An 18809-nucleotide genomic window follows, 5' to 3' on the forward strand; every position below is an offset into this window, starting at 1 on the left:
CACCAATTAGTTGTAAGATCAGGTTTTTGAAAAGTAACCGGAATGAAGTAGTCTATATGAAACCACCTGCCGGTTTAACTAATTACGAACCAGGTCAGGTATGTGAATTGAAAAATGCAATGTATGGTGTTAGACAAAATCCTTGATGTTGGAATAACTGTATTAATAATTTCTTATTAGATTTACATTTTATTCGTTCTAAATCTGATCCATTTCTTTATTACATAGGATATATTTTTTACTTATTTGGGTAGATGATATAATTGTTTTGCCAAAGTCAAAGGATAAAGTACATCAAATAATAGATGAAATTTATGCAAAATTTGAAATAAGAGCCTTGACAAACACACATGGGAAAATAAGATTCATGTGTAAAAAACTTCTTATTGCTAAAGTTTCGAACCATTTTAACATGACAGGCAGTAAAATTGTGGTAAATTCCTTTGTAACCTAGATTGAATTCACAGAAGGGTGATCCCGAAAAAAATTTCAAGGTTCCCTATAATGAATTGGTCGGTAGTCTTATGTATGTGATGCTGTGAACACGCCCAGATTTATGCTATGCTGTATGCTATTTCAGTAAATATCAAAATTGTTTTGATGAAAATCATTGGAAATATCGTAAAAATGTTCTTAAATATCTTAAGGGTACTGAAAATTTAGGCCTAACCTACTATAAGAATTCAAATAAAATAAATATATCAGCTTTTGTCGATGCTGATTAAGCAAGTGATGTAAACGATAGAAAAAGTATAACTGGTTTGCTTCTGAAAATAAACACCGATACTGTATTCTGGAATTCTAAGAAGCAATCAGTTGTTGCTCTATCAAGCTGCGAAGAATAGATAGCGTTAGCTTCTTGTATAACTGAATGTTTGTTTTTAGGTCAACTAATATATGATTTAATTAAGTATGATATATATCCTATTAAAATATATGAGGATAACCAGTCTACAATTAAAATGGCATATACTTATGAAACAACACTATCTAAATATATTGACGTTAAATTTCATTTTATTACAGATCTGGTTGACCAGAATAAAATTCCAATAGACAAGTTGCAGACATTTTTACAAAAGCTCTAAGTGCTAATAAATTTGTCTTGTTTTGGAAAAGCACTCGTGTGTGATCCCAGCCTTTGGAATTTCGTTTGAATTGAAAGAGGAATATTTTTTCATTTTACTCAATGGCAGTAGGTGCGCCCAAAAAAGTGTTCTGAGATACAGAAAAAGTAACTTTGTTAGATTTAGAGAAACCAAGACATCTTGTTGATTTTTCTAAAAAACGAAAACACACCAATTAAGAGAAAATCTCACCTTATCTTCAACAACGTTGTTCAGTATGTTCAAATCGCCTATGTGTAAATCCTTTATAGCCTCATTGATAGTGTTGTTGCTAAGAGTGGTGTTGTAGGCCAAAGCCGTGGAGTAGTTTGTTGTATTATAGGTTGTACTGACGTTGCTATTCTGGACGGTGTTGATCCTTTTGGGAGAGTTCAGATTATCGCTATTGCCGTTATGAAGGGACAAAGGTCCGTCCATCGTCTTGAGACGCATGTTTCCTTCCTGTAACAAGGAGAGATCTCAGTAAAATAAGGATGGGTTTAACTATTGTGACATAATATTGGTAGTGAATATGAATTCAATCATAATAATCACGATTTGTTTGAAGGTGATTGACAATGTTTCGTGATGAATTTCACTAGTTCGGACTTCCATTGTCTACTATATAAAATGATTTGAAATCCCTGAAACAAGTAAAAAAGAATAATTAAAAAAGAATAGTTGAAAATAACAATTATATTAAGCAACAATAAACCTGAAATGAAATGATAGTGAAATAACCTACAAGTAAAAATATAATAATTGAATAAATAAAAATTAAAGGAATGAAAAAAAGAAAATAATAAAAAATAAAAAAGTGTAGAGATTCCAAGTTACGTTAGTTCACGACGTTTCGATTGTTGGTATCTACAATCGTCTTCGGGTGATGACTGGACTGATTCCTCCGAGAGATGATTATTTTATAGGTCGTTGAAATACTTTCACTTTCTCTACTTTCCATTTTCCGCTTCACTGATTCCGTGAGAGATGACCGTTTTGGCGGGAGTTGGTCATTTTTCGTTTGATGATGGGTTTTCATATGTTTCGTATATCTACGCTGGCCTGGCTGAATACGTTGTTCGACAACATGTATGCGGCTTCCTTAAATTTTCTCCTGAACCAATGTTCCTCTCTGTGCAAGATCTCAGCTTGGGACCACTCGATGTTGTGTTGATGGGTCCAAACATGGTCTGCTATTCCTGATTTGCTGGTTTCTCCTCGCTGTGTGTGCTTCTTGTGCTCGGCAATGCGAACATTCAATGGGCTCTTAGTTTCACCAATATAGGATTTTCCGCACTCACAGGGTATCCGGTAAATATATATATATATATATATATATATATATATATATATATATATATATATATATATATATATATATATATATAACTCCTTTAATGAAAACTGTATTATTTGAATTGACATTACTAGTCTGACGTATATGAAAGTTATTGCGAATTCTTGTATTGTATTCATGATATTCAAAGTTATACTTTGTCACGTATAATTTGTATACAGGAACATCACCAGTTTTAATTTTAAAAATAAATATTAATGCTAAATAACGAAAGTAATTTTTTACTGATAACCATTTTAATGTATTCAACATTGATGTTATATGTGTTCTTCTATCACAAGATAATATTACTCTCATTCCTCAATTTTGAAGTTTCTGAAGTCTTCCAATTTCATTTTGGTTTAGTAAGTACAAGATGGTTCCACAATAAGTAAAATGAGGTAAAATCAAGCTATTATACAAAAGTAAAAGCGACCATTGGTTTAAGTGCTTAGATTGCCTACTTATGTAATTAATTTTGAATGCTATTGTTTTAATAATATATGAAGCATGTTCCTTAAAAAATATTCTATTATCTACAATTACCTCCAAATATTTAATTATTTTTCTCACTAACTCAATTTTATCATTTGATATTTTAATATTGTAATTATATTTTTGAAGTCATGGTACTGCTTCTCATTTCCTATAATCATGAATTTTGTTTTATTTTTATTAATTTTTAACGAGTTGAAGCAGCACCAGTTATATACAGATTTTAGTGTCTCATTTATTACATTAATTATATCAAGCAGATCATTTAATGCATAATATATTAAAGTATCATCTGCAAACAGATGAACAAAGCATCTATCAATTATAAATGAAATATCATCGATATACAATAAAAATAGAAGAGGACCTAACACGCTACCTTGCGGTACACCACACTCGTTTATAATTTCTGAAGATAAAATATTATTTAATTTTAATTTCTGTTTTCTATTATCTAGATATTCCATCATCCATTTTAAAGCATCATCAATAATACCAAAGCTTTCTAGTTTTCTAATAAGTAAAGAGCGGTTAACAGTTTCAAATGCCCTCTGAAGATCTAAAAAAACAGCACCTGTGATTAATTTATTATTTTGGTTTAGTTTCCACTCATCTAAAACATACTGCAGTGCTGTTTCGCAACTGTGTTTGCCCCTAAATCCTGACTGTACACTACTTAACAAACTATTTTCTTCTAAATATTCAACAAGTTGCCTATAGACTACTTTTTCCAATACTTTCTCAATAGTACAGAGCATATTGATTGGTCTAAGATCAGATGCCTTATTCGAATTAGCAACTTTAGCAATTGGTGTTATAGTTGAAATTTTTAAGATTGATGGAATGGTACTGGTTTCTATAGAAGTATTTATGACATTAATTAAGGGCATTGCAACATTATCAAAACAATTTTTTTAAAAATTCTGCATTTATATCATCAGGACTTCCTTTATTTGCCAATTCAAAAATGATTTCCTTTAAAGTATCTCTGTTAATTAATTTAAAACTTTTTAAGTAGATATTGTTAGTTCTATTTACAATAGGAAAATCTGGACCAATATAATCTATATTGTTGACTATTTCGTTGATACTGTCAACGTGATATTTGTTTAAAACCTCGGGCATTTCACATATATCTTTCACAACTTGATTTTCACTCACCTCAATCTCCGTGAATCTAAGTTCTTTATTATTTTTAGGTGTCATTTCCTTCAATATCTTCCACAATTTAACAGAGTTTTGTTTGTTATTTTCAATTTGTTGTTCATAGTATTTACTTTTTTCTCGTCGAATTACTTTAACTGCTAAATTTCTTGTCTGTTTGTATTTCTCTAGATTTGAAGGAGATTTGTTTAAAATATATGCCTGATAACTAATATCCCTAGCTCGGGTAGCTTTTTGAACAGTGTCATTCCACCAATTTTTATACTTGTGAAAAATCTTAATATCTTTTATTGGTGCTACTTCATCTAATATTTTTATAAGCTTTAAATAAAAGTCATTGTATCTTTGATTTATATCTAGTCTATAATTCCATTGTATTTCAGCTAGTTTTTCATTTATTTTAAGCTAGTCAATATTTCTACTACGGCTTCTTATCACTACAGGTTCTCTATCATGTAAACTATCATTGGTATAGATCAAAATATTAAAATGTGTACTTATTTTGGGAATCTTTTTAATTTGTATACAGAAGTTTTCCGAATTTGTTAAAACTAGATCTATAATTGAACCACCGTTATCGTTATTAGATGGATGAGTAATATCATTGACTATATTCTTTAGACCATTGTCAGAACTAAAATGCTTTAATTTAACACTAGCTGTTGTATCTACCAGCCAATCAATGTTAAAATCACCCGTAACAACTATTTTACAGTTATTGTCACATAAATATGTCACTACAATGCTTTCAAAAAAGTCTAGAAATATTGGAATAGATCCATTTGGTGATCGATATAAACTAACCACAATATAACTTACGTTTTTAAACATGAATTTAATCATCATAAGCCAGTACTGCTTTGGTTCACCAAATGACCTATTTCAAACTACATTCACTTGTTTGTCTGCATAAATAATAGCCCCTCCAGTATGTCGGCTATCACTGTTAATTCTATAAATATCATAGTTAAATATTGTTATTTCAGAATCAAATATATCATCAGTAAGATGTGTTTCTGACAAACATACCAGCAGAGGTTTTTTCTTTAAAATTAGCGTTGAAATTTGGCAAAATGATAGGGCAGACTCTGAGCATTCATTGATAAAATAAAACATTGCTTTTTAGTTGCTTTAGTATTTATGTGTCTAAGATACCTAGACCTACCTTCCGAAAATTTTCATCATTATCTTTAACTAGATCTACCACCTGAAAGTTTTGTTCAGTATCATCTTTATTAATTTTTCCGTCATTGATATATCTTCATTAATTACTACTTTAGTTTTACCTCCTTTTACTTCCTGTGTATTTACAATAATTAAATTACTAACTTTTCTTGGTTTATTAATTTCTTTCAATATTAATCGAGATATATTATAATTGCTTATTTTTCTTACATTATTTTTTGTTATGTTTAAAAATGTCAGTGAATGCTCTCTGTAATGATCTACCGTATACAAAAATTCTGATAACTTTGAATTAAATTTTAATACATACTTGTCACAATACTTACTCGGACTAGGAGGAGATAAAAATATCAAATTTGTATGAGTGCACAATTTTAACTTTTCTTTTATATATTTAAAACTAGGGTATGTTTTGCAAGTAAAATCATTGGTTCCTGCTAATACAACAATAAAATCTTTATAAGTGAAGTTTTTAGATACATTCTCGATGTCTTCTATAACCTTATCGAAATGTGCTCCTTGTTTCCATATAGTCTGAACCATAGTACTTTCTTCACAATATTTCTTCAATTCTCTGCCTATACCCTTCCCCAATTCATCGCTCAATATTAAAATTTTCCTTATGTTCTTGTCTTTTTTATAGATGTTATCTTCTGTATTCTCTGTTACCTTTTCCTTGTCGGACATTTCTTTGTTACCTTCACCCTGTAGCAATCTCCAATTTAAGACTTTCAATTTTCCGTTCACTAATCTTACTATCCATTTCTAGTGCCTTTATTGCAATTCTTGGAATCGCAGTCCGCGTTTGGGGCCTGGTTTTCGTGAGGCTGTTACGGATAGTGTTACCGGATCTGAAACAGGTTCTAATGTTGTACTTGGAACCAATTCTTCTTATCCTCTCCAATAATCCTCTGATGTAGGGAAGTGCCACTGGTTGTGACGGCTTCTCTTCCTTGCGAGGCTCCTGCTGTCTTTTAGCCAAAGTCTTTTCTACCATCGCTTTGGAGTATCCATTCCGCTGAAGATCATTTTTGATGATGTCTAGTTCTTTCTCGAGACCTTCCTTTGTATTACAGAGCCCAAAAGCACGGTCTAATAGAGTCCGACAAAAAGAGGAAACATCAAGACTCTATTAGACCGTGCTTTTGGGCTCTGTAATACAAAGGAAGGTCTCGAGAAAGAACTAGACATCATCAAAAATGATCTTCAGCGGAATGGATACTCCAAAGCGATGGTAGAAAAGACTTTGGCTAAAAGACAGCAGGAGCCTCGCAAGGAAGAGAAGCCGTCACAACCAGTGCTTGCACTTCCCTAAATCAGAGGATTATCGGAGAGGATAAGAAGAATTGGTTCCAAGTACAACATTAGAACCTGTTTCAGATCCGGTAACACTATCCGTAGCAGCCTCACGAAAACCAGGCCCCCAAACGCGGACTGCGATTCCAAGAATTGCATTTACCGGATACCCTGTGAGTGCGGAAAATCCTATATTGGTGAAACTAAGATGCCATTGAATGTTCGCATTGCTGAGCACAAGAAGCACACACAGTGAGGAGAAACCAGCAAATCAGGAATAGCAGACCATGTTTGGACCCATCAACACAACATCGAGTGGTCCCAAGCTGAGATCTTGCACAGAGAGGAACATTGGTTTAGGAGAAAATTTAAGGAAGCCGCATACATGTTGTCCAACAACGTATTCAGTCAGGCCAGCGTAGATATACGAAACATATGGAAACCCATCATCAAACGAAAAATGACCAACTCCCGCCAAAACGGTCATCTCTCACGGAATCAGTGAAGCGGAAAATGGAAAATAGAGAAAGTAAAAGTATTTCAACGACCTATAAAATAGTCATCTCTCGGAGGAATCAGTCCAGTCATCACCCGAAGACGATTGTAGATACCAACAATCGAAACGTCGTGAACTAACGTGACTTGGAATCTCTACACTTTTTTATTTTTTATTATTTTCTTTTTTCATTCCTTTAGTTTTTATTTATTCAATTATTATATTTTTACTTGTAGGTTATTTCACTATCATTTCATTTCAGGTTTATTGTTGCTTAATATAATTGTTATTTTCAACTATCTTTTTTTAATTATTCTTTTTTACTTGTTTCAGGGATTTCAAATCATTTTATATAGTAGACAATGGAAGTCCGAACTAGTGAAATTCATAATAATCACGGTTATTTTTCCCAAAAGCTGCACAAATTATTTTGTTATTTCGAAAATAACCGCATCCACCGCGAGAGGTTATTAGAGGAACAATTGTGTATAATTATATTTTATTTAACATATGTACAGCTTTCAGAAAAGTTAACAACGAATTCATATTCCCTACTTCCAAGCAGAACTGAGATCACTGGGAAGTTTTGTTGCTTGTTATTCAGGTTCGGAAATTGGACATTCCTGAATTATGTGCTTGACACTGATATTAACATCGTCTACATAGCATTACGTGGGATCTTCTTTATTTATTAGACGCTAGATGTCACTGTCACATTCCTGTCGGTAACAACTCTTAATACCAGTGTAACGAGAGTATAACGGGTGAATATTTTGCTCTTTGGTTTTTAGTGTAAAATTATTCAGTGTCAAAAAAAGATTTGTGATATGTGGCACTGCCAAAAAAGTTCAGTATAGTTAGTCATTTCACCTTGAATAGACTATCAAACAAAAAACGCCTGCAAATCATTGAATTCTATTATCAAAACTCATGCTATGTGAGAGTTGTTTTTCATAAATTCAGACCATTTTATAGTTATTATAACCGACCCACCGAACAAGCTATTCAAGCCGTTGTATGAACAAATTTCGCACTAATTTCACTTTATTGGACATTAATCTACCAAAACGTTTGCAGAGAGTGGGTATCGAGTATATTGCGGCAGTATCGGCCAGTGTCAATGAAGATTGTGATATGTCAATTCGTCGCTGTTGCCAACAATTGGGTTTTTATCATTCGAACACCTTGAAGGATTTTACGTGAGGACCACGATATGAAATCATACAGCTGCTGCGAGAACTGAAGCCAGATGTACGTCAACGAATCGAATTGACAAATTTGGTTTGGAGAGCAGCCAGAGGCAGTTCAAGAGCTGCCAATGCATCCTGAAAGATGCACTCTTTGGTGCGGTTTGTGGTCCTGCGGCATCATTTGACCGTACTTCTTCAAGAATGATGAAACGCGTATCGTTACAGTCGATGGAGCAAGGTATCGTACGATGGTTACTGACTTTTTTTCTCAAGATAATTGTAGTTGGTTAACAAGTGGTTTCAACAAGACGGTGTCGTATGCCACATGGTACGCAAAGTCATGAACCTATTGAAAGACGAGTTTGGCGACTAAATAATCTTACATTTTGGAGCAGTCCATTTGCCGCCAAGATCATGCAATTTGACCCCACTAGACTATTTCTTGTGGGGATACGTGAGGTCTCTCGTATATCAGGGACAACATTAGAGCTTGCAGATGGAGATAGCCGCGTAGCCGCGGGCAACATTTGCATGAAATGATGTTTGAAAATTAAATGGCAGAAATTCATTCATTGTCCCAAATAAATATTTCATTCACTTTTGCAATTTCTGTGTTTTTGTTTTCGATTTTCAAAACCCAGACGGTATAAAAATCTCCCGCAACTACCATACCTCCTCTCAAAACACAAAGATACGGCCCGTGATAGCAATGTGTCACAGAAACAAGTGCGTGCCTAGATAAGCGAGAGAATGTTAGTTAGGTACCTATTCAGTTGTAGTAATCAACTCAATCATACACAGTAACGCCATCTCTTAGCAACAAGCGGAAATACCCTATTATTTTTGTTGAGAACAATAGAATCTTCCACGCGCCTCGAGTCCAGACCAGAACCTTCCTTACCGATATTAAAGGAGTGCGTCGGCGCGATGTGGGTGTGCTGAGTCGAGTAATCGAAGCGATACGGTCAGAGAAGGATTCTAGTTGTACTGTGAAGTAGTGATTGTGAAGTCTAGTGGTTGTGAAGGTATTGGGCATTTATTTGTGTCGTGCGCGTGTGATATCCATAATTGTTACGATTTTGGCATTATGTCACAAAAACGTGAAGTTAATACCTAATGAGTGCAGAGTTTTTCAGTATAAATGGAAAATTGCAAATTTTTTATAACATGGAAAGGTAAACCACTGTATTTGATTTGCAATCAAACAGTTGATGTTTGTACGGAGTTTAACTTGAAGATACACTATGATACGAATCATAAATCAAAATTTGATTTATTGCACTGAAAAATAAGAATGGACACATTGCCATCTTTAATATATGAACTTCAAGGTCAACAATCGATATTTACAAAAGCTAACACTGAGAGCGAAGATGCCCCGAAATCAAGTTTTCTCATTGTATTAGAAATCGCGAAGAGATCAAAACCTTTCACTGATGGCGATTTTATTAAAGATTGTTATTTGAAGTTATCGATGTTTTATTTTCACTTCAAAAGTCGATAATTCAAAATATATTTCTGTCAAGAAACACTGAATAAGAAAATTAGGGAATTTACAAACTTCTCACAGGTTGATTACGAGAGCACTAATACTGTTGATACAACTCAACTTGCTGGTTTTATACGAAGTATTAACAGTAACTTTGAAAGAACTGAAGAACTGAAGGCGGGAATCGAACTCACGGCCTTCCGATCGTGAGTCGGGCGCACTACCACCGCGGCCAATTCCACAACAAAATTTAAACAAAAAACATCAGGGAATTTTGTGGGATTCCAGTGTATAATTCAGACATCTAAACATTTAAAAATGGACCATGTCAAGCAACCTATAATCAAAATAGTAAATTTTATAAGGAGCAGAGGACTTAATCATCGACAGTTCAGACAGCTTTTACAAGATTTGGTCGAAACGTTTTCTGATATCCCTTATTTCACCGAATTTCTTTGGCTCAGTCGGGGAGTAGAATATGGCGAATGGTATAATATGGCGAATGAGCTGGTTACAGTACTATCATTTTACTTCAAAAAATTTGAGTCCCCCTCCGTGCCTATCTTTCTATGAACGCGATAAACTCTCTGATCGGATTTTTATGCAGAGTGGATGATGTGATTCAAGAGGGCGGTTTATCCCTATAATTTATTCATGTTTCGTGTGAATTAATTTAAATATGACGATTTAATGCATGAGCTTACTGTATCCATTATAATGCCTGAAATAATACGATGTGGTAAATGGAAAGCTAACCGGATACGATAAAACTTTTCATCAAATAAATACGTTAGTTGCCTTGAGCATTTAATACACATCATTGATGTCTGTTACACTATACAATCTGAATTCATTTCTTGGGAGAGCGAGAAAATAAAATTAGAGCGTCCTGAAAAATTTATTTGACACACGTATCTACATAATGAAGAAATACATTGCGTTCATTCTGATATTGAATGATAAGATGGTGTTTTTGTTTTGCGTTTTCTTCAGGTAGATAGCTCCTTGTCTATTTCAAAAATTATATTGATAAATTCTTTTAAACAAAGGTTTTAGACTAATTGAATTATTCAGTGCTTTTTATTACGCAGTCTTTTTTCAGGTGATTTTTTCAGTTTGCCTTTATTACACTTCAGCAGATTTTCTATTGATTTACCTTCATTATTTTTCGTACTATACAAGGTTATGCACATACACGCAAAAAAACGTAGAATTGATAGTTGTGAACATATCAAGTCATTATTATGTTAATTATAATGTTAATAGCTGAAGTATTCGGCTTCGCTCAGGAAGTTGATATGAGATTGTGTGGATTGAAAAAAAACTTCTAAGGCCGATCGATTTCGCTTCATATACCCCTATCAATGATAAGCCCTATCCATACAAAAATGGCTTCTGGCCCAAGATGATATTGAATGTTCCGGAACGTTCTGAACTATTTCTGAGTATTCCACAACATTCCAGAATTATTCCAGTAGGTCCTGGAATACAGTGGACTCTTCTAGACATTTTTAGAAGTCGAAAATTGTAGTCCCTAAAAGATGAACATTTTTCATGAGTTAGGGATAGAGGGATACTACAATATATAACTCCCTCGATGTTCCAAGAAGTTTCCCAATGTCCCAGATCATTCCAGGACATTACACCATATTCCAGAATATCGTGTAGGTTGAATGTTGTGGAATGCTCTCGAATGCTTTGGACGGTTTTAAAACTTTGTAGAAGGCACAACTTCCAACCCTTATATCTTTTTCCGCTCACTAAAGAAAACGAAAACTTCCTTATTGGATGGGACATGGAGGTCTACCACACCAAATATCTTCCTTGATCGTTTCAGGATGTTCCCGAACTTTCTAGACTAATCCCGATCATTCTAGGATATTCTAGGTTGTTTTGGAATATTGTGGCATGCTCTAGAATATTCTATAAAGCAAACATTCTAGCCCTACAAAAGCACACTTCGTATGTGAAAACGGAAAGGAAACCTTGTTCGTGGATGGGGGATAGAGGGTTACCGTAACATATAACTCTTTTGATTGTGTACAATGATCTGAGACGTTTTGAGATATTTCAGAACGTTCCAGATCATTCTTGAATATTCCACTATATTGTTACGTTTTCCCCGTGGGTTCACCAATAATTGACTACACTGAATAATCAAACTTAACTTTATTTCACTTTAAATAAAACAAACACTTCAACTAAACATTTAACTATTATTTGAATGTATATCGCCTTACTGGATCACTTCGCGTACCGCACTGACCTTCCACTTGACTGTCTCGATATTCTCATGGATAGCCTTTAAATATCGTAATCGAATGTTGTCGAAATTTTTTTGAAGTTCTGTCGAAGTCGGTAGCATTATTCTCGCTGCTTCTCGATTGGCGGGAAATCATTGTGCACTCGCGCGCTCTTAGCCACGTCACGCCTGGTTTATGGCTACCAGAGGCAGCTGGCGTTATTTTCGTTAGGGCATAATTCACAACAGTATTCTAGAGTATTTCGATCAGTGTCACTCATGAAGTTCGCGACATATGGAAGTTTTTTATTGATAGATATAAGGATAATTTAACTCCGCAGTTAGTTTGTGCTTGATGAATGATTCAAACTTCATAATTTTGATGAATGTCATATCTTGCCAAAAAATATCTGCATTGGCCTATTACCAGAAAAAGAAATAAATACACCTCCAGAAATTTGTCTTAGTTGTTTCAGAGTTCATCGAATTTTTTCATTTCATTGTTAAACTGATTCGGATTCTCAATGTATGAACGTTAATATATCAGTAATCGAATAAACTTATTTATCTTCATTCTTATTATACTCGTATTTCTTTTTTAATAGATTTTTATCCAGTTTGATTATTTTTCTGACTAATAATTCAGTTACAAACTAACCCGAAATATCATAATTTTCTGAAAACTAAACATCAACTTATAGTTTCATAACTATTCGAAAGATTTTCGTTTTAGCGATTTGTACTCAACGTGTACTTAACATTACAAGACTAATGCAACATGTCGGGAAGAAAATAGTAGGTACTGATCAAATCGAAATTAAATTGTCCCTTAGTATTACCTGTAGTCATATTTTTCAGGAGAATGCGAAAATAAATTGAAGTTCATTGTCTAGAACTTTCTTTAATGCTTTCTATCAACAGCATTAATGGTCGATTTTTATCTGAAATTGGAATCAAACATTTTTTTTGTATATTTTCAGTAATCTTCGTTTTGTGATTTATTCCTATTTGCAGATTTTTTGAAAATGAAACACTTTTTGTGAAATTAGCAATGCTGAAAAAAATGGACATTTATTAAATTTTTTCAATATCGAGAAGAAGAGGACCCGTGGAATGAATGTCATTCTTGATTGATTTCATACGTGTTAGTTCGGACAAATGTTTTTGTCTGAATGAAATTTGATAACTTTAATTAGTTTCATAAAAATTCATTGTATATATGAAATAATTATTGGTTGGATAATATTTGGCACGGGATAGATAGTTTTCTGATTTATAAAAATTTATTATCATTTTCTACGAAGGGGGCAATCTAGATTGAAAATTCATTGGGATTCATAATCAGATGAAGAGAACATCAATAGAATTGTGAATTATTTAGAATAGTTTCGTGAAAAAAAATTATAATATATTCAAATAACGATCAAATTTTAATTGCAATAATTTGCACGAAAGATGAGAGATATTCATGTTATATTTTACCTGAAATAATTTAATCCGGTCGCGAAGAATGAAATATTGAAATTCAATTTCGTCGAAAAATGTTCTTTATTATTTTTCGTCTCAGTTATAAGAACTAAAACAATTATTACGATATACATAAATAATGTGGAATACAAATACTGAACAATTCTAATTGTTTGCATTTCAAAGGTTTTCAGGAAAACTAAAAAACCACCAACAATAGTATATAGGGGGATATATATATCTTGACATATTCACAATTGATGTTAATTCCCCTATCGCACCCCTATAGCATGTCACCAATTTTTTTTTAAATGGATCACCCTATATTGTTTCGCATTATCAGATGCTCCATTATAGCAGATTTCAACAAAGTATGAAACATATGGTCTGAAGCTTATGGCTCGGTAGCTACAAATTATTTGAATTAAACGAGCCACCCTGAATAACAGTTTCCATAAATTTGTTCAATGATTCCAAATCGTACTTGTGTCGTACATTTATTCCTGGATGATCATCATTGAACATACGGGCATCAGCTCTAGCACTATTTCTATTCTGGTAGTACAAACTCACTATGTCAATCCGTTCTCGAAGCGTATAAACAAACCATTGCTTGTTTGAAGGTGAAAATAAACCATTGCTTCTTAAGAATTCACAAAAACAGAAACACCAATTGTAACTTCACCTGGTGGGTAATCGTTATTGTAGAATGAGACAAATAAAAAATGAATATAATATCGAATTCAAACTTAACTAGGCAAAATAAAACTTTTTTGAAGTATGCTTCACGAAAACACCTATGAAACCAAGGTAACAGATTGTATAGAAGTTCATTCAAGGTGGCTCGTTTTCAACTCAAATAATTGTTTGCTTCCAAACTATGAGCTTCAGACCATAATGTATTCTACTTTTTAGAAATCTGTTCATCATGGAACATTTGATAATGCAAAACAATTGATCCATTAATAAAAATGGTGACATGCTCTGTGGGCGCGATAGGAAAAGTTAGATCAAATGTGAATATGTCAAAATGTGTCCCCCTCTATACTATTGTAGATGTTTTTTTTATTTTTCCTGAAAATCATCGATTCAAAAACTATTCAGGGTGGCTCGTTTTCAACTCAAATAATTTGTAGCTCCCGATCCATAAGCTTCAGACCACATATTTTATATTTTGTTGAAATCTGTTCATCATGGAGCATCTAATAATGCGAAACAATTATAGGGTGATCCATTAAAAAAATTGGTGACGTGCTCTGGGAGTGCGATAGAAAAAGTTAGATCAAATGTGAATATGTCAAAACGTGTCCCCCTGTATACTATCGTTGACGTGGTTTTTTATGTTTCCTGCAAATCATTGTACCAAAAGTTATTCAGGGTGGCTTGTTTTGAATGGAATGCACTGTATCTTTTCACTTGAAATGAGTAAAAAGCGATCTCCAAAACTCTTCTTGTTTATCAGATTACGTATATTTTATTTATTCGTGATATGAAGAAATCTACTATTCTATATCGTATCCCAAGAAATAGAAAAATCATTATTGATACTACATCATCTAGTCTGAAGTGAAAAGACTAGAAAGGAAATCCTTAGTGTGTGAGGAGCAAAGGTCGAATTTCACTGAATCATTGGGGTAGCGAAAGGCCTAAGAGCAATGTAAACGGAAAGAACAAATTGATGTTCGGGTCAGTTATGTTTGACTTATGAATTTGTGGGCTTGCACTGCGCTGCAGTTCGAGGTACTTTGACCCTTCGACAGAGAAACCGCTTCTGAGGATTATGCTAATATGCTAGTATCTTCTCCAATCAGTGCACAGAAAAATTATTGAAAGGTACTTCATATAATATCTTTGTGCTTTGAATTTCCATTTTTTATACAAGAAAACTGATCACAGAGACTCGTACGTGATGAAGATGAGGATGATGATTAATTAATCAATTAATTGATGGATGTAGCCGTTACTACGTGGTAGGAAATCATAATGAAGAAAAGAGAAATTAAACTTTCTATGTTTTTTACCACTTTTATTTGTAACTAACGTTACTGCAGTTTCGTCCTATAAGGACATTTTCAAACTTATATATTGTATAAGGATGAAAATGTCCTTATATATTGTATAGGTTTGAAAATGTCCTTATATAATATATAAGTTTGAAAATGTCCTTATAGGACGAAACTGCAGTAACGTTAGTTACAAATGAAAGTGGTGAAAAACATAGAAAGTTTAATTTCTCTTTTCTTCATTATGATTTCCTACCACGTAGTAACGGCTACATCCATCAATTAATTGATTAATCAATCATCATTTTCATCACGAACGAGTCTCTGGGATCAGCTGTGATGGCATCATGGCAATAGAATTCAGAGTGGGGACGGAGTGAGAGAGTAATAGATAGAGAAAAAGTGAATAGAGAATAGAGGAATAGAAACTTCATTAATTAATCAATTGATTATAAGAATCGGAAGACCGTGGGTTCAATTCCTGCCCCGACCAGATATTTTTCTCGAGATAATTTATCTGGTTGGAGCTGGGATGATTTTGCAACCGTGTTAGGAATCACACGTTAAAAGGTAAGACCTCGTTAGTCCTCAGCTCGCACGAGTTTCTCAACTCCTGAGAGTTGTCGTTCGTATGGGGGCGACAGCTGATTAACGGATAAACAGATTTTAAACAGAAATAAAATTTTTTGAGCACTTTAAAACAATTATTTTCCTATAAATACAAGTATTCTACTTAAAAAACATATACTTATTTATTTGCATGCTATTTCCTGAGCTTTTCAATTAATTGAGTTCAATGGATTAAAAAAAAATGTTTTTGTCAGATTAGGCGAATCCCTCTAGACAATCGTCAGATTATGAGACAGCACGTCTTAAACACGAAGATGAACCATATATATCTTAATCTGACGCGCTTGAGTATTTCAAAATGGCGAATTTTTTTTTGCACATTATAAAAATGGCCGCGAGTTTGCGTCAGATCGAAATCGTCAGATTATTAACTGAGAGTTTTTTTTGTTGCACTCAACACCCCTTTAGAAAATCTGACGCGCTCTATTACATTTTTTGCTTTTCACTTTTAACCCTTACGTACAACCACCCACATCATGTAAACGATCAAATTAACATACCAACATTATTAAAAATACGTAGAACATTGATGCTGTCAATATCTGACGCGCTCGAGTAAATCCATGCAACAGCTCGAGTAATCCCCATTTTGCATCGGGGGCTCCTCTGCTATAAACGGTTATCTCCCGTTAAACCGGATTTGAAAGTTCTTTTAATTTTTTTTAAATTCATTTTTAATGTAGTTGTTTCGAGAGGGATTTTTCTCCCAGTTTGTGTTTGAAAGTAACTTCTTTGCATGTTCTACACTTCTTTGTGGAGAGTTTATTTTAAAATTATTTGTTTTCTCCCTTTTTTTGAAATATTTCCATATTTTCTGTATGAATATGGATTAGTGGAAAGCCAAAAAACTTTCTTTCCCACCAATATTAGTTATTTGAAAAAATTAACTCAATAAGTATCACGAAATATTTTCCTATGAAACCAACTTTCTCACTTGAATTTGAATTTAAATTTGGTAAAATTTATAGATTTCTAGAATAAAAATGTTCTTAATTCAATACTGCTTGAAAAAGATGAATTTATTCATCATCGAATACTGAAAAATGATGGCATTATTAAAAAAAATACACTCAGTGTTCTGAGTATTGCTTTGAAAATACTTGAAAACAATCATGAAGGAAATAATATAATCTACAATTTTATGAAAATCAATGTTAAGACTTGAAATCATTTTCCATGGTGCATTCAAGGAGAATAATGAATATGTTATGTCTATAAAAATCAATGAATATTTTATGGAGCTTATTTTTCATTTCACTTCTTATCAATCATAATATTTTGAAAACCTTATCAGTCACTTCACTATTTTGAACATTGCCAGTTCACGCTCCAAACTGTAAACATTGTCACGCGAAGAAATAATGCATCTTGTTCCCATTTTTTGGGTGAAGGCTATGGGTTGATGCACGAAATATTTTTAAATGTTTTTTGATAAAATCAAACTATTCGAGTGAACTGGTGTCACATTATAAATGATATTTATGTCAATTCCGAAACAGAGGCCAATCTGTACGTAAAAAATCCATTAGTGTTAGACGTGAATGCAAATGAATGATTTTATATCTATAGACCAGTCAACAACTAATAAAAAGGGAACGATATCTTTGTACAGACTCCATAGACTCTGTACTCTATGAATTGCTTTTACTGATATTGAAACTTGAGAAACTCTTATTCCTCATAGATGCTTCACTATCTCTACAAATACTGAATTTTTTGAACATTTTTTGACAAAACACAAGCACTACAGGAAAATCCTTAAGGCGCTCCTAGAGCGCTGTCTGTGCAAAAGTGGTGATTCACATTGGATTTGAATCGATGGAGATTAGATCCATTTAGAAAAACGTTCTCAAGAAGTTTATTCCACATAAACACCGTTCTCCAAATGGAAAAGTTAACTTCACTTATAGAGAGAGTTCACTTATACAGTGAAGTTCGAAATGTACTGAGTTGAACCTCAAAAAGATGAGCAGCCACAGTCCGTCGCGTATTTCTGATACGTATACGTATACGTATTAAGCATTATCTGTCCCCAGCTCGAGTACTAGACTTCCCAAGGCAACCACATCGTCACTAATGAGATAACGACTCTATGGCTGCCTCTTTCGGAGAGTCATAGATACTCCAGGTACTAGTCTCTTCAAGACTACCACAACGTCACTAATGGGATGACGAATCCTGTGGCTGTCTTTTGTGAAGAGACATAGCTACCCCGGTTCTCATGTCTGGGAAGTTCCCCTCCCACCGTTTAATGAGTGAACGTCGAGGGCTCGCTCGAGCCACCTCTACCACACATCTTGTTCTACCAGTCGACGCCCTTTACCCAGTTCTGGGGTCGGGTGGTTGGCTGGTAGTTTTTGGGTAGACGCCGTGTGGTCTGCACCGGTAGCTTTACCTGGGCTCTCCCTTACGAGTGTCCGGTTACTTCCACCGTCTACCCTTCTTGCCAGTTCTGCTTTGGCTACTATTTATTTTGATTAACGCAAAAGCGGTCTGGTGCTCATGCAAGCAACCGAACCGCAACGCATCATCAATCCCGGCTTGTTAAATACCGTTCTTGGTGAAATCAAATATGCCAATTCACTTGAACACTTCCCGTGAAAGAATCTAAAGAAGAAAGACAAATCTCCAACCTTTCTTCGATGTTCCAGACTATCAAGGTTGAAAGTGATGTTCGCGTCTCCAATCAGGCAATTGTCTCTTTTCTGAA

The 18809-nt window shown here is 33.9% G+C and overlaps 1 protein-coding gene across 3 annotated transcripts in view; it reads right to left on the bottom strand.

The window, feature by feature from the left end:
* The window catches only part of Schip1 (Schwannomin interacting protein 1), a 279853-nt gene that overhangs the window by 83979 nt on the left and 177065 nt on the right, over window positions 1–18809 (bottom strand). For 2 of the 3 annotated variants that reach the window (XM_074173834.1, XM_074173832.1), the window contains exon 2: window positions 1320–1568. In XM_074173834.1, the coding sequence (XP_074029935.1) occupies window positions 1320–1559 (240 nt within the window). In that variant the 5' untranslated portion in view covers window positions 1560–1568. Of the gene's footprint in view, window positions 1–1319; window positions 1569–7633; window positions 7772–18809 lie in introns of those variants that run through there. The other variant, XM_074173833.1, reaches the window with a different exon arrangement.

Source organism: Leptinotarsa decemlineata, unplaced genomic scaffold, assembly GCF_025532065.1.
Source record: "Leptinotarsa decemlineata unplaced genomic scaffold, Ldec_3_MD MMD2_tig00000505_RagTag_RagTag, whole genome shotgun sequence".
NCBI lineage: Eukaryota > Metazoa > Arthropoda > Insecta > Coleoptera > Chrysomelidae > Leptinotarsa > Leptinotarsa decemlineata.